General features: G+C 41.2%; 1 protein-coding gene across 1 annotated transcript in view; it reads right to left on the bottom strand.

Annotated features, from left to right (window-relative positions):
• The window catches only part of WNK1 (WNK lysine deficient protein kinase 1), a 101965-nt gene that overhangs the window by 1418 nt on the left and 77295 nt on the right, over window positions 1-23252 (bottom strand). The window contains exons 18-30 of the mRNA XM_074167429.1: window positions 22620-22671; window positions 22330-22470; window positions 20545-21971; window positions 17699-17782; window positions 13358-13444; window positions 12589-12658; window positions 10998-11077; window positions 9796-10454; window positions 8658-8860; window positions 7198-7392; window positions 5822-5914; window positions 3409-3450; window positions 37-224 (exon numbers count right to left, since the gene is read on the bottom strand). Coding sequence (XP_074023530.1) covers window positions 37-224; window positions 3409-3450; window positions 5822-5914; window positions 7198-7392; window positions 8658-8860; window positions 9796-10454; window positions 10998-11077; window positions 12589-12658; window positions 13358-13444; window positions 17699-17782; window positions 20545-21971; window positions 22330-22470; window positions 22620-22671 — 3321 coding nt within the window. The remainder of the gene's footprint in view (window positions 1-36; window positions 225-3408; window positions 3451-5821; window positions 5915-7197; window positions 7393-8657; window positions 8861-9795; window positions 10455-10997; window positions 11078-12588; window positions 12659-13357; window positions 13445-17698; window positions 17783-20544; window positions 21972-22329; window positions 22471-22619; window positions 22672-23252) is intronic.

Consider the following 23252-nt stretch of genomic DNA (forward strand, 5'->3'; position numbering starts at 1 on the left):
GTTTCTTACCATAAGTGTTCACGGGTTGCATCTTACCTCATAGCTGCTATGCCCTTTGCCAACTTTCTTGCCAGACAGGTTCATGGCATCTCGGGCCCAGTTATCTACCAGCTTGTGCAGGTCGTCTGTGAAAGTCCCTTTCCGGCTTGAGCCAAGAGCAGCAGGCTGAGACTGGGGTGCTTGGCTGTTCACCGTAGCCCCGACTGTGTTAGTGCTGCTGGTCCCTACAAATACAAAAAAAACAGGAATCAAAACTGCAGTTAAAGATCATCTTTCTCCAGTAAATTTGAGAATTGTGGTAATGGTACATCGATAGAGAGCCAGTTAAAGTGCCATGCAGATTAATTCTAAGTTTCAATTCCAGGACACACTGAAGTGGGAACTGCAAGGGCTCCTACAGGCATTTTCTCAGATTTAGAGTATTTCACAGAAATGTTTACTTTTCAAGAAGCGCTGCATGTAGTCATCTTAAGAGGGGAATGGTAGCAACCTACAGGTCTATGTAGAGGAAAAAGGAGATTAGATTTCAGAACTGAATGACACTACCGTCACGTCATTCTCTCATCCTGCACCTTTTAATTAGCAGCAACCACCATCGGCACAAGTCAATTCCATTTTGGAATACAATGCTGGATGCTGAATAAGGAGCAGTACAATCAGCATCGCCAGCTGCTCTGTAGCAAGTTATCTCTGCTTTGTAAAACGAAGAGAAAAATTCACCCAGATTACACAAAAAAAAGCCACAGTGAGAAACAGCAACTGTTGGTTCCGATAGCTGCCATACTTATGTTCTTGAGGATAACCAGATGGGACTGTCTTCATCCACCACACAGTCAGGATCAGCAGGGGAAGTCTGCACTGCGTTAAATTTTTGGGTTTTGCCTCTGAAAGCATTTTTTTTTGCCATTATGTTCAGATTTCCTATGTCAGAAGAACAAGCATTTCAGATGCAAACAACTAATACAGCTTAAAGAAGGAAGAAATGAGAACAGTTCCTCAGACACGCTTTGACAAGTCTCCCCTATTCATCGGGCTGATTGCAGGAACACAAGGAACCCTTCACATGAACACCACGCTTTGGCTTTGCTATAACTTTTTCCAAACATTATCCTGTAGAAAAAAAAGAAACCTAGCAGCTTTGTTTTAGATAGCCTCACTGTCCCCCTCTCACTTATAAACGAGCAACTGCACTCAAATTTTAGTTTCTCAAAGGCAGACCTCATCACAGGAATCAAAGAAATTGTATATTATCAAATATCCTACATTCCCAGCAATACTGTAAAGTATCCTCACCTACTGATGTGGAAGTGATGGATAACTAAAGGGCAGGCTTTTTCTGAAGGACGTAGTAAAGGCAGAACGAATATACTTTTTTCAAATCCATTTAGTACAAAGCCAAATAACAAAGTAAGAATCTGGCCACTGCACTGCTAAACTCAGCACTCCGTGCAAGCACACAACCTCACCTACTTGAGCCTCAAAGTTCCTCAAACATTTCTACTCGGAAGACTACAACTGGGAAATCCAAGAAAACCTGAGTTTATGGCAAACATTTCTGGAGAAAATTGATTAAAAAGTGGAACATCAAAAATGCCAGCAATGAAAATCATCTCTCTATTGCAAAGGCCGAATGATGGAGTTGCTGCCTCTTGCCTTACAGCTAGTTCTTCTCTTCCACTTTCTCTGGCCACCAGCCACGTTCCTCGCAACCACCATTATCAAAAAAAGAACTGGCTCCAAACCCCTGCAGGAATGTTTCATATTGAGGAGTGAATTAGGAAGGTGACGTACTTACTATGCAGGACAAATAAGCAAAGTGTTACTGCCTCTAGTAGTGCTGAGGAGGGAAGGACACGGATCCCTCCCACCAGTTCCAGCTCAAGCATGGAAGTGGTTCCCGGTTTGGTTGCCCACAGGTGGGGCGGCAGTTGTTACAGGGAGGCACATGCAACGCTACACGTGGAAAGGAAAGAGTAAGGTTCCCTGACCGGGGTGTGCAGCTGCAGCCCAGAGGAAGACTATTAGGAACACACTGTAAGGTGGTGAGGAAAATCCACAGTGAAGTAACATGAACCTTAAGCATGCATCATGTGGAAAGGGCTCAAAATGCAGTTATTTAATATGAGCAATGATGTGAAAGGTGAAATTAAAGACAAATGAGGCAAAAGCAACAAAGAGGTACTTGGTGGAGCTGCCAAAACCAGCAACAGTCACAATTCCACCGTGAGGGTTCATGCAGGGATTGACACACTCGCTCTCATCCTCTTCACGATGGCCAGTATCTGCTCTTGACATTTCACATTTCCACTTTAATCAGTAAGCACCCGGCTTACAACCCGGGATCCTGGGCCTACACTGGAGAGCTTCCTCAGGCCACAGAAGGGAAAGAATGAAATCAAGATATATACACTATAGCGCATTCATCTAAAGATGGGAAAGATCACTTTGGAAAGTTTAAGTGTTTTGAAAAGGACTAGATGGGTTCAGGGTGGGGAAAGGTGGGAGGTTGCGAGAGCTTTGTCTCCAAAGAGTGATATTGCTAGGGAGCTCCTGTCTCAGGTCACAGACCGAGACAGACCAGCCTACACCCTTATAGGTGAGCTATACTATTACTATAAAGCTCCCGTGTAACATCAATTTTAAAAGTTACTCCTCATGAATTTCACATTTCAGTTCTGATTAGTCACCGCCTGCAGAAACTGCCATCCAGAAGAGTCTGAAAAGGAAGTGCTTCAACTTGTAGCATTCAATGGAAACAACCCCCCACATTCCTGCTCGGTCACAGCAGCCGTCCCCAGTTCTGCTCTGACATGAAGGATCTGAAGTGAAACAAGCTTCTTCCTCTCCAGCCTGCTACCTATAATGCCTTCATTCTGCCCTTTTATTTTTTTTTCCCCCATAAGCCAGCAGTCAAAAGACACCTTAAAAACAATCTTTAATGACATGAGCACACACAGGCTTTTCTAAACATCTCTTGCTTTGGGAGACACGCTGGAGAGCTCTGATGGCTTAACTCTGACTCTTTTAAAATGCTGAAGGAGCATCTGCAATTGGATCCATCACTGAGGTGGGAAGCCCCATCAGATCTGTAAACAAACCAGCTGCTCAGGGGTACAAATCCAGCACATTACAGCGAGCAGCTGACCCTGATGCTCGATCCGCTCTCATTAAGCGATGAGCAAAGTTCCACAGTGAAGGTGAGGTTCTGCCTGCCTCCACTTGTCTGCAAGGGTAATAGCCAGACTGTTCAATATACTAATGACAAGAGTACACATTAGAGGGCATTACATAGACAGACAGATGCTGTGCTGGAGACAGAGTCAGGGAGGTAAGGCTTCAGTGACCAGAAAAAGCTGATGAATAGGCTTTACAATCAGGAATCAGAGATAACAGAAATAAGATAATTACTACAGAGCTGGTTGCAAGGACAGACTTTTTTCACCATCTTCCCTGAAGCACAAAGAGAGAGTAATTTGTTAAAGAGAAACAGTGAGAAAGGTTTAGTATCAGCAAACAGTACAAAAAGCTTGATGAGAAACAGAGGACACGGCACAGCAGGGCTCTTGTAGTCACTACTGGGACATTCTAGGAAAAATCCAAAGGCTGGTTTGACAGTTGAATCAGCTGTACTTTAATAGAAGAGGCCCAGCCTCCTATATGCGTTCTTCAGAATTCCCAAACCATAGTGAAGAACGCCAGAAGACATCACTGTCACAACTGGCCATAATCACAAAAGGAAAAGCGAGTCTATCTTCCATTTTTGTCGGGATGTAGGAAGCATTTTACAACTATCAAAGTTCCACCACCAGTTTACAACATGAGAAAGATTTATTTGAAAGGTCAAGTGCTTTTAGTTTGTCACCTTATTTTCACAGATCTGTGGAACAGTTCAGACATTCCCTGCCAAGCTGTGCCACTCTGTTTCTCCAGCCACACAGTTAAAAGCATCAATTACTGCACTGTTTCCTCAAAACCACTGATTCTAACCCAGCATCTTCTCCAGTTGTCACTCTCCACAACAGTCTGCAAGAGCATTTCAAGGACAAGACTCCAGGAAGCAAGCCACCTGCAATAAGCCAAGTGCCAGGCCAAGCTGCGCCATGCCTTTACAAACATTGCCTGCTTTTACAGGACAGCTACAACACACTTCACAAAAAGATTCCATTTCCCTTAGCACCAGTCCCATAAGCAGGATATATACATGCCAAAGTACTCTTACAGCCAGATGATGGTCAATGTGCAGCAAGCTAAGGCCTTATAAGTAAACAATACTCTCATATACTCAGTTCATTGGCAATTCTAGAAACAGAATGGCTGTTCTTTATATTCCCTTCCCCAAAAAAAGAACAGGCCAGACCAAAGATGATTTTGAAGAGTCAGCTTTGGTAAGAATTTGACTTCTTCCAAGAAAGGAGCAATAAATCTTGCAGATGTCGGCACACACCTGCACATTAATATACCTAGCAAAAACATTTAAAGCTGCTCAATTTGAAAAATTAAATGCCAATTAGTACTTCCATCCCCCAATCCAATGAAGTGGGATAGAGGTATCATTGCAAAATTGAACAGCCATGAAAAAAAGGTGTCATCCCCCCCCCTCCGTCTGCCTCACTCCCTTCTCAGAGGATGGAGCTGGTGGCATTGCAGCTGTCTCTGCAGAAGGCCAGGCCTAGTTCCTCCCAACAACTCTCCGGCTCAGCTGCGCTACCGCCAACTGTAGCAAGACAGTGCAGCAACTGAAGGTCTCTTTACAGCACTCAAAGATTTCTCACATCAAGTCATTCCAGAGGGTGGGAAACAAATGTCGGACATTTAAAGGGTCCAGCCAGCAGAAGCAGCACGGGAGATGTTGCAGCACTCCCAGTAAAAAGCATCACATCAGCAGCCTCGGCTCAAGCACATCATTACTTCAATCGCATCAGAAGTTTGAGGCTCTCTTGTAAACCTGGTCTAACGTAAGTACAAATGAAAGGAGTTTGAAAAGGGCTGCAAGGTAACTCGTGAGGGTTGATAGGATGTCTGAAGATGTCTATTTACCCACCTTTACTGCTATCTGTTGCACATTTAGTGCATCCCCAATTTACAATAAAAACTTCTAAACCTGGACCCATTAGTAGGTAAGGATCTTTTGAGTTTGCCTGATGATATTCTCTAAGTCTTTTTAAAACCCTCAACACTTCAATCTTTAGCTGTCCATCTGCTAATGAACACAAGTCGTCAATATAACTACCTACAGGTGGCATCAATGCCACTGTAATCAGCACTAGTGCTGAGAATATGCAAAAAACACATCTGACTTGCCCAGTAAGCATACTGCTGGAGGAAGTCAACATATTCCCCCCGTCAATTACAGTAGTGTCCAACAAAGGAATAATTTGGAAAACAAATCTTCCTCGCTGTTCCACTAGAAAGACTACCTCCCCTCCAAGTCTCATGTCAGCTAAGATATGCTGAAGCCTAATTACTAAGGCAGGCCAAAAGAAAATGCTCATGCACCCGCAACTTGCTAACTCTCCCCAGTTTCTGTCATTTCACTGACCTGTCTCCTAGAAAAGTTTCCACCACAAGCTTAGAGAAAATGACTGCTTGTTATTTTGAGTTTAACAACTGAGCATACCTAACATGAGAACCCAAACTTCTAAAGGTGCGCTAAAAGCAGCTCAGCTGAGCCATGGGATGGGAGGGAATACAAGGTGGTAGATGAGAATGGGCTGCATGAAACAGATCCAAGCAGCAGAAAAACAAAAACAAAAAAAAAAAACCACAACAACAAAAAGACAAAACAAAAGACAGACAAGGAAGGAGTAAAGGTGTTACACACAAAGAGCCAAGCAGGGCGTACTCAGAAATCGGGTCCTCCTGCCACCAGGCTTGAACGTCACTCTCTCAGATGCACAGTTAAACTTCGCACAGCCTGTGAGAAAACAAAAACGGGAAGAACAGAGAAAGGAGAGGAGAAGAGACAGAAACACCACTACAAGATGTTAGCAACTTGAGGTTGGAAGGGTGAAATGCATTAACGTGACACACAAGAATAAGCCTCAAAGTGTGGACCAAAGAGTATGTAGACAATATACGGAGTGAAGAGACTCCTTCTAATACCTCCCGATATTAGGCCAAGTTTGCAGTGCTACTCTCCAGTACATAACCCAACAATAAGGCTGCAATCTAGAGGAAAGCCAAATCATGGCAAGAGCGTACAATTATAAAAGGTACTGCATAACTCTAGATACAGGGAGATGATTCAAATTGCTCCAAAATACTTGAAACCGTTCATTAAAAGGATCTCTATAGAAAATTCTTCCAGAAAGTCTGTTTCCACTTTCTGTCTGTAATTCTTCAATTTCAGCAAAAACACTAATTAGAATTGATGTATTCAATTAGTCTATGGCAAAGCTTTTCAAGAAGACATTCAAGGGGCAAAAGAACCTGGAACAACTAAGTTCAGAGAAGTAAAGGAATCAAGCTATCATCCCCCCTAACGACTGGCAAGCAAAAAAAGCCCTCCCTACCAAATAAATCAGAGCTGTGTCTGACAAATTATTTGATAACATAATGACTAATAACAAACAACCCACAACTTGAGTAAATGAACAATTGATTATTCCTACCATTCCATCCTCCTATACTAACTCTTCCTTCCAGGGTAATTCTTTAACTCACAATTGCAGAACGTGAGCCTATTTTACCCTTTTATTGTTAACAATTCCATCGGCAGAAACAGCCAAAGCAGTTTGGAAGTCTAAAAGGACTTCTTCAGGAAGTCTTCTTCTTTGGAAGTCTTCAGGAATTTCCTACCATTTAAATTATGTGTTAACACCAAAGCTGTTCTGCATCCCCCCCCATGCTCATCTGCCACCTCACCCTTTGAGCCAACACCTCTCCCCAACATCAGCTGAACGTTTCTCGCCACCACCATACTGCACTTTGTATTCTCCTTGGTGCTTTCATTACAGCAGACAGGGCCATGCACTATATATTCATTACTTGAACAACCTCTTCGCTTCACCTATGCGAGAAGGTGGAAACCTAGTTGCAAAAAACGCCCCATCAGCCTCCATGCATAGGTTGAAGACTACCAATCTACTTTATGTTATGTATTAAAAAAAAAAATAAAATCAAGTGTTATCATGTTGATCATTCCTTCACCAGTAACAAAGGTGCAAGACTTGACACTAATTCCATTTGAAGTCTTACCTTGGCCTGGTGCAGAAAGGCTTGGTACCGAAAGGGCACCATCACTGGTAAAGGCAGAGTAGAGATTTTCGCTAGAAGGTGAAGGTTTGAGGGGCTGTAACAAGTGGTTCTGCCCAGTCTCTGGCACGCTACCAGGAGGATGAAGAGTCTGCTGTGGGGGCAAGACTGATGGTGCACTTTGAGCTGACAGATTGCCTAGAGGAAGAAGGAAGGCAAAAAGGTCGTTCAACATTTCAGTTTCCTCACATCCTTTTCGAAGTTTCTGTTATTGTTCCCAAGGGACAGGAGAAAAAAAACAGAGGAAAGTTTGACTGGAACATTTACTACAGAATGAAGTCACTACCAAGGAACTCAAACGATCAGTTGAGCTATTACATTAGTGATACAGGAAAAAAATACTGTGGTGGTGGTGGGGAAAATAAAAGGGTATCATCATCTGGTCAAGCCTGACAACCCAGGCAAGAGAGGGGGAGGCAGGCGGTGGGAACCACTTCAGCTTCTGAGAAAGCAGTAAGACTAGAAAAATTCTGAATTACTTAGGTTTTAATGCAACTCTGTGCTAGCTCACTGTCACATGCTCACACATAGCTCCGCTATCATATAACAAAACAGAAGTGAGCAGCCAGGGTGACTGGATACAGAAATTGCAGCATGACGTGGAATTACCAAAGTGAATGTGCAGGAAGCAGTAACAAATATTTCTGCTCACAGTGCTGGCCCTCCAATATTGTTTACTCAATGCTACAGGATTTGGGAGACATCTACAACTACCCAGCAAGCATCTGACATCCATGTCATTCAAACAGTAAACAGAACTATATTTCTGAGTTCTGTTTATTATAAAAATGGGTTTAGTAAGAAAGGAAGCCTTGACAATTGGAGCTGTTTCTCAATTTGTAAGTACAATAAAATTGCAACTCCATTAAAAAAACCCACTACTCAAATAGCCATCAACTATGACTAAGTTTCTGAAGTGTAAGGACACTAGTAATACCATGCTTAAGTACTACTAAAGTAGAAAAAAAAATTTCTCTGAAGATGACTGAAGAGACCAGCACCGTTGTGCAAAATCAGTTTCAGGAGGCAACTTTTTTTTAAAAAGATAAAAAAACAAATCAAAGTTTTCTCCCGTAATGTAAATTTACACTTTTCTTCCTAGTCAGAGCCCTATGACTGATCTCTAAAAAATACAAATCACAACTTTAAGACTGCTCTTACAGAACAACGTGACGGTATCTTTCAGCAGATTACAAAAGTCACAAGCAAGACTACCGAGCAGCAAAACCAATTTTAAAAATGAGCTAGTAATCCAGGCAGGGGAGGAACTGGGATACACCCACCCCCCTCCAAAAGACAAGACACAGAGACAGACACACAGACATAGGTCTAAGAATGTGAGATGGTACCTTGTCTGTTTTATCTACTCTCTTTTTTCTTTTTTTTTTTTTTTTGACTCTTACCTGATAGCTGAGGGCTCTTATTTCCCTGGGAGCTGCTACGACTGGACTTGCTGCTTTTTCCTTTAGTAGGTCGTCTCCTCCTTCCCGAAAGGGGTGCAGCTGGGGGAATAATTACTGCAGGTGGGGCCTTTCCCAGCTTCATGTATAGTGACTCAATCTCCTGTTTCTGGCGGCTCTGCAGCTCCTGGATCTCTTTAAGGTGCCTAACAAGTTACAAGAGAGTACGACTTACAAAAATTATATGTATATTCACACATGCATACAATCCCTCCCCTCCAGTCAAGCGTGACCAGCTCATTTAGTTAAACTCCCATTAACATTTAAGAAAGGAGGAAATAACTCTTTTCCACAAATAACCACTGAATGCATGGGGCAGAACACTTGCCATTTTCCATTGTGCCCTAACCCTGGCTAGAATTCCCACACAAAGTTCCCCACACTGTAAGAATAAAACCAGGATAAATGGAAGTATAAACAACATACATCTAGAAGATCAAGTCATTCAGCATCAAAATGCTACAGGAATAGCTAGATTGCTCATTTTCTGAGACGTATGGCCTTGGAGACTTCTACATTTGTATTTCCTCAGGCTTTTTTTCAGAGCAGTTGCATATGTAAGATTTAAAATTGCTAGCTGCCCTAAAAAACGTTCAACTTCCAGTATAAATAAATCAGTAGGTCACACTGCTTGACTTTAAATTCTTCAGGAAAAGGAGAACCATTAGACATGCCAGAAACGCATATTAGAAACACAGAGCGCTGCGTGTCTTTTTCAAATGAGACACTACTATTCTCACTGACTATTAAACTTCAGTGATATGCAAAAGCTTCTACACATCCGTAGTCTTATCCGCAGTGCTGCGATCAATCTACATATAGACACATGCAACAAGGCTACAGGTTAGAAAATTAGGCACAGCAAACATCTACATACCTTTTTTGTTATAATTATGTACTGCTTTCCCACTAAAGAATCTTACTTCCCACAGACACTGACAATGGGTCCTGACACTGAGCAAAGGTTGAGTCTTTTTAAAAGTTTACTTTTGTTCTTTGTGAAAAGTAAAGTACAGATGAAATTGATATTAATCCTATCACATATATTTCACATATGACCACACAAGGAAAAAAGCCTTACTTCTCCCGTAACCGACGGAGTTCCAATTTCAAGTCTTCATCTTCAATATCGGACTCATTATCACTGCTCATATAGGAAGAGTTGAATGAGTTGCTAAGGCTCTGAACAGGGAGGCTAATCTTCGACCCCATGGGCTGGAGGGAGTCTGGGCTCCCCGAGCCATCATCGAAATCCTTAGCCATCCCGCTTAAGAAGGCAGCCTCCGGTTCAGAGGACGGACCGTTCATGTGTGGGGACTGCCTTGACTCCAACTCTTTCTTCGGAGTTGCAGCTGAAGCAGCAACTTGTTCCAAGTCCACAGAGAGAGGAAGAGTCATTGGCTCTTTCTCCGCACAGCTGACCTCATCCTGAGTCTTTGACACCGAAAAGCGCCCCACTTGATCCGTTGTTGTTGTTACCTGAAAGCGCCCGACCTTAGTAGGCTGACCAACGTCTACTGGTAATTGCAGCACAGGAACTGTCTGAGGAATGCCATCTACCACATCCAAAGAGGAGTCAGTGACAGCCTCACTTTTCCGACTGCCAGACTGCTTTACCAGCGTGCTCTCTGGGCTACTGCCAGAAAGAGATGAAGAATCAGTGGAGGTGGTTTCAAATTGCACCGGCTTAGCTTCAGGTTTGTCACCCTCTTTTAGCACATCATCCACTGCCACAGATACCTAGAATAGAAATGCAATCATGCAGACAACCTTAGTTCTCTCTTAACGTGATGCTTTTATTATTAAGATACATCTGAGAGGGAAAAATAACTCTTTTCCTTGGTATGCCACAAAGCAAACTACCACTTCCCTCGTAGTAACCCACTGCCACAAAAAAAGTACTTCTAAGCAATCTGGGGGATTAACTCCAAGAAGCACAGTCAATTCAGAGGGGACTTCCTTCCCAAACAGGAATTAATACAGTGAACACCCGAGCACTGGCAGCCAGCAAGCAGCTAACATTAAAGACCAAGGCCAACAGTTACACAGCTAAGACCTGACACAATCAAGTGCTGTGTCCACAATTCTAGACCTGCATAATCTAGTGCAATCTCTGCCCAGAACTAAAACAGCATCTGCACAAAGCACTGCATTCACAAGTTCAACATGGACATTTTCTCCCAAGAGAAAAGCCCACCATGAGGTGGACTGAGCTGGCACTACCCAGGAACTGCTCAGCAAAGATCCCGTCTCAACAACCAAATCAGTTTAAATATCTCCTACCTGAAACCGTCCCATCTTAAGAACCCCGGCTCCTGCTGTGGTAGCCACAGCACCGCTCTCTCCACCACTTGATGCTGAAGCTAAGGAAAAGGAGAATGGGATTAAGAAGAAAATGAGCAACAAATTATTTGAACTCCAAACATTTCTTTTTATCTACTTCAAACTCAACTATCAGTTAACTCCTAATAGGCCTTTGAATTCATGGAACCTGATCTCTTTTTTCAACTTTACTATATAGACTATCAAACCGCAATGTTAAAATGAAGCATTTTTCTATGCATTTCCCTTGCACAGTATACTTAATAAAAATGCACTTTTAGATAGCAGTAAAAAAAGCACATTGAGTTCAAACAGGGATGTGAAATAACCAAAGAATAAAAAGCAGAACTGAAATTTATGTAAGAAAGAGCTTATTTTAATTCAGTACCCACACTGAGTACCTAACCTTCACAAACACTGGGGACAATTTATTAATAGAAGAGTAGTAAGTTCAAGAAATGCTATAAACCACATTTACTCAAAGCAGCCTACCAGAAGCTTTCAGAGCTGGATTCTTAGGTGTCAGCTCCTAATTTTGTTGCTGTATGCACTGGCAGTATAAGGTTACAAAGCTGAGAAATAATATTCTATTTTTATATCAGTTCTATTGGACAGCTTGCTGTTGTTTATTAAGCAACTTTTCAGCTTGTTTACTTTTACCTTCTAAACTCTAGCAGGCAAAAACCAACTCATTTTCTAGCAGACAAATGAGTTCTATAGTATAGTTCACTACTGACATACCAAAATGGGAATATTTTATTTTCCTACTGGTTTTATCAGCTTTTGAAGGTTTGTCATTGAGCTTCAGAGGCACATTCAAGTTAAATAATGTTTACTAGATATTCATAAATAATTTTACTACCACATTAACAGTTTCTTTTAAAAAAGAAAGATTTTTAAAATTAAAGTTAGGGGAATATTGACAGGAAAATCTCAGACTATTTTGCAAGCTGTTGGGGGTCCTGTCCCTCAAGTTGAACTCATTTAGATTTGAAAGTCATCGATCATTCAGACTTCAGTTGTTGATCATCAGTCACCCTTCAGTTGATCTAAAGCAGCTAGAAGGGAGTCTGGTTTTCCTACTACCTTTCTTAATTTTTTTAGTAGTTTAACCTTCATTTCTCTATTTAAAAAGAAAGGAAACACTCTTAGGTTAGGAAGAGGTATCCTACATAGAGAACACAGCACAATGATGCAAGATGAGAAGTCTTACTGTTGTTGCCAAGAACATAACGGAAGACAGAAAACATTTCCTTCAAATCCTGAAGCTGTACCTTAGCAGCATACTGGAGATTCTTTGCAAGTCTTAATTTAGCATTTTGGACAGCTTTAAATCCTAAATGAGTTACTAGAATATGCATATATCATTCCCCTCTCCTGGTCTACAGTGGAAAAATTTCAGTCTAATTACTAAAATCTAATACAATCCCTAAGAAATTGCCATTGTATGACTTACTAAAAAGACTATGTCCTTCCAAGTTGCTAATCTGTTCAATTTTGGATTACATCTCCACGGTGAGGAAACCATCTAAAATAATCAAGGATGTCTTACCATCCTTCAGAGACTGTGTTGCTGTGGACACCAGCCCGGTAACTGTTGTAGATGCTACTGAGGGCACAGACTACAGGTTCAAGGGGGAAAACAAAAACAAAATTAAATTAAAACAATCAGCAGTTTGATTGAATGCCAACAAATCCACCATACTGCATACTACATAATCTTTTATTTCCACTAGAGTCAAAGCATGACCCACAAGACAAATGCAAGAGTTTTTAACTTCCAAAGCAAGCAACATCAGCAACAGACTTTGCACACCTTACAACCCCCCAAGGCTGTCGGCACATCCCCTTTGCTTTGCAGAAGTAATGCATAAGTAGCCACTTGGAGATTACAATACCAATCACTATCTTCATTTTGTATCAAAGTTTATTATTCTCGTCTTTTAAAATATCAGATCCGCACTTTAAACATCCCTCCCAAATTAAGACTGACACATCACATACTGCTTGTTTAGTGCTCTTTCCCCTTATTCCACAGTCACTTTCCCTTCTAGTTTGGTGACATTAATGACATGACCAGAAACACTGGATTAAGAACTAACACCAAAACTAGCCTCAGGAAGTACATAAACTATTGCAACATACAGATTTTTCCTACTAATTTGGTTGAGTCAGTCCCACAAACTGGAAGATGACTCTTCATTTTTATTTTTAAAAGCCTAAAGACTGTAGTGATATTAAAGGCAGTGACCTAAGACCACGACCTTGAGAAAACAGTGAAGTTTTTCAATACTACTAAACTGCCAACATTGCGAACATACACAGGCAGGAGCAGACGTCACTGGAACGGTCTCTGGACTAAGGGTTCTTCTCAGCTTAGCATCCAGATCTTCCAGTGGCTGCTGGGACTGATGAGAAAGGAAAGAATAAACAGCTGTCCCAGCTCAGAAGAAATACATCACATTTGAGAAACAGCCATATTCAATACTAAAAACTAAAGTACTCGGTACAGCTTCCATATTTCTATCATGTTCCCTTCCTACATGTTTACATTTAACATGTATAGCACAGTAAGACTGGAAGGAATTTAAGCAACACATTTGGTAAAAAAAACAGAAACACAGCATCAACTGAACTTCTTTTTTTCCTGAAGTTAGTATCAAGTTTGCATTCCCACTCTTAAGAGCCAAGCAAAGATGCTGCAAGCCTCCAAGTTCTACGTTTTCTGGCTGAAGGATAACAGAGGTAATTTGTGTTATGGATTATCTAAAACCTTGAAGAAAGTAAATTAGAAAAAAAAAAAAGTCACAGAAAAATTCAAAAAGGATGCCCACAATTTCAAAAGCAAGCATAGATAAATTGCTTGATAGATAGATTGATTGCTAGATAAATAAAAGCAAGCATAGATTACCTGCTGGAGACAAGCTCCAAAGAGAAAGATCTGGGAGTCCTGGTAGACAGCAAAATGACAATGAGCAAGCAGTGTGCTCTTGTGGCCAGGAAGGCCAACGGAATCCTGGGCTGCATAGGGAAGAGTGTGGCTAGTAGGTCGAGGGAAATCATTCTCCCCCTCTACTCTGCACTGGTGAGGCCACAACTGGAATACTGCGTCCAGTTCTGGGCTCCCCAATTCAAGAGGGATAGGGAACTACTGGAAAGAGTCCAGCAAAGGGCAACAAAGATGATTAAGGGATTGGAGCATCTCCCTTATGAAGAAAGGCTAAGAGAGCTAGGACTCTTTAGTCTGGAGAAGAGAAGGCTGAGGGGAGACCTTATTAATGCCTATAAGTATCTCAAGGGTGGGTTGAAGGAGGAGGGAGCCAGACTCTTTTCAGTGGTTCCCAGTGACAGGACAAGGGGCAACGGGCACAAGTTGGAACATAGGAGGTTCCACTCGAATATGAGGAAGAATTTCTTCACGGTGAGGGTGACAGAGCCCTGGAACAGGCTGCCCAGGGAGGTTGTGGAGTCCCCTTCTTTGGAGATTTTCAAGACCCGCCTGGATGCAGTCCTGAGTAGCATTCTCTAAGCAATCCTGCTTCAGCAGCGGAGTTGGACTAGATGATCTATATGGTCCCTTCCAACTCTAAAAAAATTCAGTGAAATTCAGTGAAATAAAGCAAAATTGATGATAATACAAATTTTAAAAATAAAAAGAAAACCCCACAACACTTACAAGTTCCCTCAAACAAGCTCTCTGGATGAATTGATGAAGAGAAGGAGGGGAGAGGGGCAGAATCTCTCTCAAGTATGCTTACTGCTTAGATCTCAGCTGTTTAAGTTGGCATCTGAGATGTTTTTCAAACAATCCCCAATTGAATTGAGGAGGGGAAGAGCAGAAGAATTACCTAAAAATATCTTGAAGATAAGAAAAGATCGGATTCACTCAAAATTATTAATTAGGGCCATAGCTGTAAGATACATATGGAAGAAGAAAGTGTTGGCAGATATCACTAAGTTGCAATTCTGACCCCATGGAGCAGAAATTTCCATCCAAACATTAGCATCGTTAATCTTTCCAAGTCTTTTATATTAAAAGGCTAGATCTGTTTTTATATCTGAAGCTGAGGTCACAGCAACATAAAAACATTATCTTCTGCTTTCAAGAAACTGAAAGTTAGAGGTACATGATAGCATAAAAATACTTTCAAACACGTTGCCAGGATGACATTCTTCCTGAATTGTTGATTTCAAAACACAATCAAAAAACCTACGAACAGTAAACCCTGTATCAACTCCATCCAAGTTTTAAAAAAAGAACACAAGAAGATGCAGACTTCTATGACTCCATTCAGAATCCAAGTGCTTAGCAGACGAGGGAGCTAATTTAATTCAATAATACTATAAAATAAAGAGGACATTTCACCTGAAATTCTGTATAATTCTCATCACATGCTCAGAAGAAGATATTTGCTTCAAGTAAACAAAGAGCTATCAGAATGATCAGGAAGTAAAGATTTCCTTATGAAACAAGGCTACCAAAATGAAGCTGGAAAAATTAATGTAAGTACACTCTAAAAAGCAATTAAGGAATAAACAGAACAGGTATTTAAGACTAAGGAACAAACTGTCCAAAACTGGTCTTGAGATGACACATACTTAGTCTGCAAATTAGGTGTCTGATACTAAGGAAAAAAAAATTGTGTAATGATCAACTGAGAGAAGCAGTAAGGAAGACAAGCTTAGTAATTTTCCAGATAGTATTATGGGATAGCAGCAAATGCTCTTAACAGTCAATTAGATTTGATCCAGTTGGCCTCCTCCAATTTTGTCTCACTCCTAGACAGGCTTTAGAGTTCAAATGAGAAGCGAAATTAGGCAAGCTGTTTGCAAAGGACAAGAAACAGGGGATCTAAATTTGTGCCTCTTCCATACCACAAATCCTGCCAGAAATACCTATGACAAACAGGAAGAAGCCTTTTGCAGTGGAACAGTGGCTCGAGTCACATAAGTGGCTATAAGTCCTTTGAGTCTGGGGAAAAATATTACTAATACACCCAGTTCCAAGCAATGACAATAAAAAAGACTATGAACTTAGTGTGACTGATTTTAATCAGCTGTCTCCAGATCCATTTGCTACCCTTGTTCATGGTAAGAGCACAGATAAGAATTACACCAAATTGTTGTTGGCTCCTCTTCAGCAAAACTACACTTCAGAAAGAACTGGCTGAAAGGCACAGACCACCTTCTCTCTCCAGAACCCAGAGGGGAAAAAAAAGAGTTGCTTGCTAATGCTAGCATCTTCTAGTTCTACATAAGCCATTCAGTTTCTTGCTCAGTTTGGAGGCAGAAGATATCCATTGCCTTATTACTCAACAGGGCAGAAATAAGGCCCTTATTCAGCCTGCTAGAAAGAAGCTGCATAAAACCAAATACAGCAGCACTCCTTTCCCTGACAGGTTTCAAGTGCCACACATTCACTCTCTTAGTTTTCTTACATGAAGAGCGCAAATTTCTGCCTTTTTAGCACGGAATAATACTTTCCTAGTGTGGACTGATTCTCATTGCCTACAAAAGATTTAAACATGCTTTAATTAAAAAGAAGAGACAATCAAGAAGTAGTTCTGGACGCAGAGTCCATCTGCGAGGGCTCCTTGATTAAGGTCACTGATTTGCGTTTGCTCCATCAGATGAAGACCAAGAAGATGGTAGAGCAGGAACCATTAGGTGCCCACTTGAATCATATCTTCTTTACAATTTTGAATAGAAAACTGGGATGATAATTCTGTGCCAAGCGTACTTCAATATAATTCTATAGAAAGCCATCTTTGTGTTTATTCACAAACTTCTTTCAAAAGCAGCACAACTAGATCTCATCTCATGATCTCATGGGGTGCTTTTTTCGTTATTTTTTCAGTTTTTCTTTGCATATTGAAGCATAGTGTTCCCACGTTACATCTCGTCACACAGCATTTAAAAGATCCATAAAACAGTTTTGTCTTAATACAGTTCTTTCAATTATGGAAGGGGATGGGGTGGGAGGGTGTTCTATTTTGTAAACAAAAGCAAAGACAGATTTCATCTTTGTGGTCTTGAGCTGAACACCTCTCCAGTTTACATACAAAATATCCAAGCTAACTCTTGCATACAAGGACAGAATCTGAGCAAGGGAAGCAACTGTTACATTTCAACTCATGTTTATGATCAGGAGCTTTAAAGACCTTTTACAAACCTGAAAGCCTACTGAAATCAGTGTAGTAATAACTGGGGAAAAAAACCCCAAAAACAACAAAACCCAAGGAATTCGCAAAGCCAGCAATTTTGTATTTTGCTTAATGTTTAATTGCAGTATATACTGCTTCCCTAAAGAGCTATTTTGCTACTATACCCTTTTAAAGAAGAAAACAGGTTCAAGTTTTATGCACACTCACCTGTGTTACTTTTTTTTTTTTAAAGAAAAAAAAACCTCTGAAGTTCAGGTTAACACACCAAAACACCCCAAGCCTGATTAACCGTTCCTGTACTTCAAACACTGGATAAATAGTTCGCCCTGCACCCAGTGTTGAAGTGACTCTGGCTGCTGCTACAGTTACACAAAAGGGGTTACTCAGTCAAAAGAAAATTAAAACAAAGACATTAATAACATGCAATGGAGGGTTTAATCCAAACATGCTCTTTGAAAGGAAAAGAAGCAGACAAAAATCTGCAGAGTCATGTAGCACCTGAGTTAGTGAAGGTCCTGGAAAAGGTGGCAGCGGCTCACTGGATGGAGTGCCAGCCGGAAGTTCAGAACCTACTGGTAGCACCTATGGATAACGAAGAGGAAACGCGAGTCCATCAGCCACGGAACAACAGAAGGATCAGATACCAAGCTACAGTCAGTCATGTCATACAACAGAAGCCTCAACATTTTTTTTTTTTTCTGTAGAGACTTCCTTCCTGGAGAGTTAGCATAGAGTCTGTAGGGATTTTTGCAATAAAGTTGGGGGAAGTTGTTTGTTTGCTTTTGTGTTATTTTTAAATCCAGATTATCTTTGAGTGGTCACAATTTCCAGTTTAAACAAGCTGCTACGTCCAGGAGCAAAGTATCTTGGGGATATTATTTTCAAGTCTGCAAGAAATGCTACAATAATTCTTCCAAAAAGCAATTTTCCAAAAAGCTGAATTTATAAAAGGGTGCAAGAATGCACTCAATCTCCTTCGAACAGATCTATGTTAACTGCCCATTAGGAACAGCAAGCTACGTGCTTTTGGCAAATTGTTCCAAGCAATATGACTTGAGAACAGGAGCTGTCATGCCTGAGGATGTCTCCACTTGCTGAGAGGCAGATTTTTAGATCTCACCACCAATTTCTCAATCCATCACTTTTTTTTATTTTTTTGAACCTGAAGGGTGTTGATGACCCACAGAAGATGACCAGGCCGTGCAACTGGGTAGAGGGAAGTCATCCAGGTTACGTGGAAGAGGTTAGAGAGACCAGAAAGGTTAGAAGGAGACATCAAAGCCTCCCCGCCAGGTCAGACAGCACATTCCAGTTAGTTATTTCCATTGTTAGGGAAGTGAGAAGTTCTAGGAATTAAGTGAGCCATTACACAATTCGCAATTCTTATTCTCAGCTGTAATCTTGAGGCTTGAGACTTTCAAGTTTGAGAAATGCATGAGAGCCTTACGAGCTATAGCGTTGGTCAGTTGGCTCCCCTTGTGCAACAGCGAGCGCTGCTGGGTATGTGTCACTGGCCCAAAGTCTACACCAGTCCTCAACAAGAAGAACCAGTTCTAGCTTGCAGTCATGTTACCACAGCTTAACTAATGGTTCAAATTGCAGTAATAACTGCTTGGTGAAGATAACATTCTATAGTTATCCACCCTTCCGAAAATGTTTCAGCAGGAATTACACCACGTTGCATTACCTCAGCTTTTTTGTGCACTAGGAACATACACGTGGACATTACCTGTTGTGAGGCATGATGAATTTTTAAGCTGTGGTAAGTTAATCATTTAGTTTATAAATAAGAGGCAAAATATACTTTAAATAAATTCATAAGACAAGTCAAAACACATGTAACTGACTAGGTTAACAGGCTGGCCATAAACAAAATAAAACATACAAGTTTAGTAAACTCCAGAAAAACTAAAGCAATAAGCTCCTTAAAGCTCAAAACCAACACAGAAATTGAAACTAAAATTAAGCTTTGAAAAAAAACCAAACTAATTTATAAGTGAAAACTTCAGCGGTAAGGTAGTTTTTCAAGAACCAACAATCAAAAACTGCAAACTTTTATTACATTTAAACCCAAGCCTTTGCAATAACAGGTTTTCAATTAGCAAGCTTCTAACTGCTCCAACTGTTCCTGAAACAATACCAGTTTTTATTATATTCTGATCTTTCTTTTCTAATTCTCAACTTCATTTCAGTATAACCTCTGCGTCTGGATTTCCTTCCCAACTTCACTGGCACTTATTCCTGGTGGCAGAAGTTTTCTACTTCATTTAAATACAAAGAGTAACAAGAGAAAGGAGACATTAGGAGCAGTAGCTCAATTCAAATGGCCTGAAACTGGCTGATAGCAAGGCTGGCCAAAGACCACCAACACAAAGTTGGTGAGTGGAAAAGTGTTTACAGAAACAAAAGGAAGGAAGGATTAAGGTTTTTGGTTTGTTAAACACCTGAAAGTTTCTTCAACCAATTTCTATTTAACTTTGAAATGGAAAGGGTGACCAATAGTTAAAATAATTGAACTAGTTTAAAATGCAGAGTCTCCCAACACAGGGAGCCATTTAAAAGAAAATAGGTAGCCTAATTTAATGTATTTATACTTCTGGTTAATGAGCAGGTAACAACATCCACAACTTGTCTCAAGTTGTTACTATACATCATGAATATCTCTTTATAGAAGAGTGTTTGTTTAAAGAGCATGATTCAATAAACAAGAAAGTTTGTTTACAGAAATTCAGATATCTTCTAAACTTATCAGAATACTGATGTCACAAATGTAACTCTTGGAAGGAAAAGAGTATCCAGGCACCACAGAAGCAGCAGAGGACTTTAAAAAAAAAAAAAAAAAAACACACCCTACAAAAAAACCCCAACCAACCAACCACAAAAAAACGCTTTCAGTCAGGTTCACCCTTGCTTTCAAGGAACAGGCTAATGATAAGAAGCAAAGCTAAGCTATTCTGACTACTTTGTGAAACATACTACCACCCCATCTCATTCTAGTGATCATGTACAAGGTAAAAATCCATTTAAAGCAAGCCTTCCAAATTCTATTAAAAAAAAAAAAACCCACAATCAACCAACCACAGTTGCTTCACTCTTTGTGCTTTAGGAGTAGGAAAAATGAACATCAGCGAGGGCTCTAAGGCACAATATAGAATTGGACTTTCTCCCCCTCCCCCCCCCAATATGGACAAAATAAAACACCTCGAGACATATAAAACTTTCAATATTATATAAAATGAAGACACCTCTGCTTAAATAAATATTTTGCTTTATAAAAGGGATTTCGCTCAAGAAGGTTGTTTCCTACGATACTTGAACATTCACACAAATGTCGCGTTTCTTACCGGTACCCTGCTAAGTGGGGGCTTTGAAGGAGAGGTCCCTGGTTTCACTACTGCTGTTGCAATGCTGCTCGATGCCGAAATATAGCTGACCGGGGTGATCACTTGCCCGGGAGTGGCAACTGGTGTCAGCACTGGCAAGCCAGTTGGTCCAAGAGGCAAACTGCTCGGAGGTATACAAGTGCTAATGGACGTCAGGGGTTTAGTTGGTGCAACAGCAGTGGTTGGTATCCCAGGAATAACTGTAGTTTCCATTACCAATGATGTCTCCAGAGATACTGATGGATGCGTTGCTCCCACATTGCCGTGTTCACTGAAGAGAGACCGTAGCTTTTCCTCCAGGGTCTTTATATCATCGATACCGGGAGCTTTAGACTGAGCGTCAGCATCAGCCTCCAGGCAGTGAATATGAGGCTGATTGGGTAACGGAGCTGGTTGAGGCTGGCTGTGTATCAAAGTTTGCTGTACTGCAGGCAAGTTAGTTACTGGCTGTGGTAAGACACCAGGTAAGGGAACCTGGGGCAACATGGGTGTTGCACCTGGAATCTGGGGTAGGACAGGTGTTGATGTAATTCCTGATGGGACAAGTAAGGGATGTATCACCGGTTGAGTGACTGAACCACATATGCTTGTTGCCACTGAGGATGATAATGGTGCAGAAACTGGAAGAGATAAGCCAGCTGCACTGCAGAGCTGTGATTTATCCATAGACTGCCCACTCTCAGGTAGTGACTGTGGAGCACTTACAACTGTTGTTTCTGCCAGATTGGAGACAGAGCCACTGCTACTAAGATGAGGAAGTTGCAAAGCCACATTCTGAGGCAGAGACAGGGCAACAGATGTCTGTGGTCCTGCCATACTACTTACAATCTGAGGAGCAGACTGAGATGTCACAGCCAGTGCAACACCACCAACACCAGTGACACCAGGAACGTGGGTAGATGGCAGTGCCAAAGATGACGATGTGCTGATACTGGGGGCAACATCTCCTGTTACTGGTTGAGCAGGCTGGGATGTGGTAGGTAAGGAGAAAGAAGCAGGGGCGCTCACACTGGAAGCGACACCAGTTGATTGCTGTCCAGATTGTGAGGCTGGAGGTGGAGAAACAGAGCTTGGCACACTTGCACTCGATGCAACTCCAACGGAGGCACCTTCTGAAGGCAAAGTAACAGATCCTGGAAGAGAAACACCTGTGCTGGAGGGAACAGATATTGAAGAAACAGCCACAGATGCAGGAGCTGCACCACTGCCCGCCATGGTAGAAAGTGCAGGTGGAAATGGTGGTACTGTTTGATTGAACACTGGAGGAGCAGTACTAGGTCCTTCTGTCATTTGAGCATGCCCTATCTCAGAGAAAGCTTGCTGCAAGCTCAGTGATGATGCAGAGTGGGAGAGATTCATTCCAGGACCATGTAGTGGAGATGCAGCAACTGCAAGAACAGAAAAATGTCAGTCCACATGGAAAAGTTCATTGCAGTATTATTGTCTATTGCTAGACTTAAATCACATTTACCTCTCAGCATAATAAAAAAAAAAATTACAAATCCAGGCTTACATTAAAATACAGAATTAAGGTTTCGGAGTCTTGAAGACAGCCCATCAACATTCCCCCCACCCTGGAGAATCCTGCATAGTATCACCCAAATTATAATCACTTCTTACCAGCATAGACAGTTCCTTACTTTCCCAAGTACTTTAAGAGGTGTTTAGAAACAGTTTAGTTAACGAACTTCACATTTTTGATAAATATGCCTTAGGCATCCAATTTTAAGAGTTCAGATTACTTACCTATATCCGGAGTTTCTTTTCCTCCAGGAACAGCAGATGTGAAAAAGCCCTGTTCTTTTAACCGACTCTCAGGAACAGGGCTGACAATAAACCGTCTTCCTGCAGAATGGACAACCTGGGTAAAGGAGCTAGGAGGAACCCCTAAACAGAAAGAAGTTAGATGTTTAGTTATACATGGTTGTAACTAAATACATAACCTGCAATATGGAATGTGCACTCCATCATACAAAATAAAAACTTGGCTGCACCCATCCGCTGAAACAGAAAAAGATAAATCACAAAAGACTTACCTATTCTTTGTGGCATGGAAGATGTAGGATCTGGCTGTTTGAACTCTAATTTCTGTAAAGTAAGATAAAATTTAAAGTTCTATTCTGAAACAGAAACCCACAAGACAGCTCTTAAAATGCTAGTGTACTGCAATGTGGGCATTTAAGGTAAGCAGTACCTTGGACCCAAGCACCATTACCAAACTAGTGGAATTCCACCCAGGTAAGTGTCAGCTACGGTGCTTTTAGAGCTTTTCAGCTTAGTGACTGTCAATACAACAAATTGATCTAAACACTCTTTTGTTAATAGGCACTCCAACTGATTTTTTTTTATTTTTTTTTTAAACTTCCCGCAGATAAATGGATGTTTCAAACTAGTTCTGGGTGAAAATAAGGCAGGGATTCAGGAAATGTCACCCCTTATTCCCAGCAACCAATTTCAAAAACTGTGTTTTATAACCAAGCCATCCAATCTCTTAGTAGCTCACTGGGTAGAGGGCCTGAGTCCAGGCACTCAGTGTTTAGTGAGCAGCAGAAGGCTGGGGGTTTTAGTGTCCTGCCTCACAATAATCTCAAATCCAAGAAGACTCAGCATTTAAGATTGTCTGCTTAGTGGACTGTTAGGAGATTCAGCAGCTTCAGAAGTGTTAGAAC

This window comes from Numenius arquata, chromosome 2 (genome assembly GCF_964106895.1).
Source record: "Numenius arquata chromosome 2, bNumArq3.hap1.1, whole genome shotgun sequence".
Lineage (NCBI taxonomy): Eukaryota > Metazoa > Chordata > Aves > Charadriiformes > Scolopacidae > Numenius > Numenius arquata.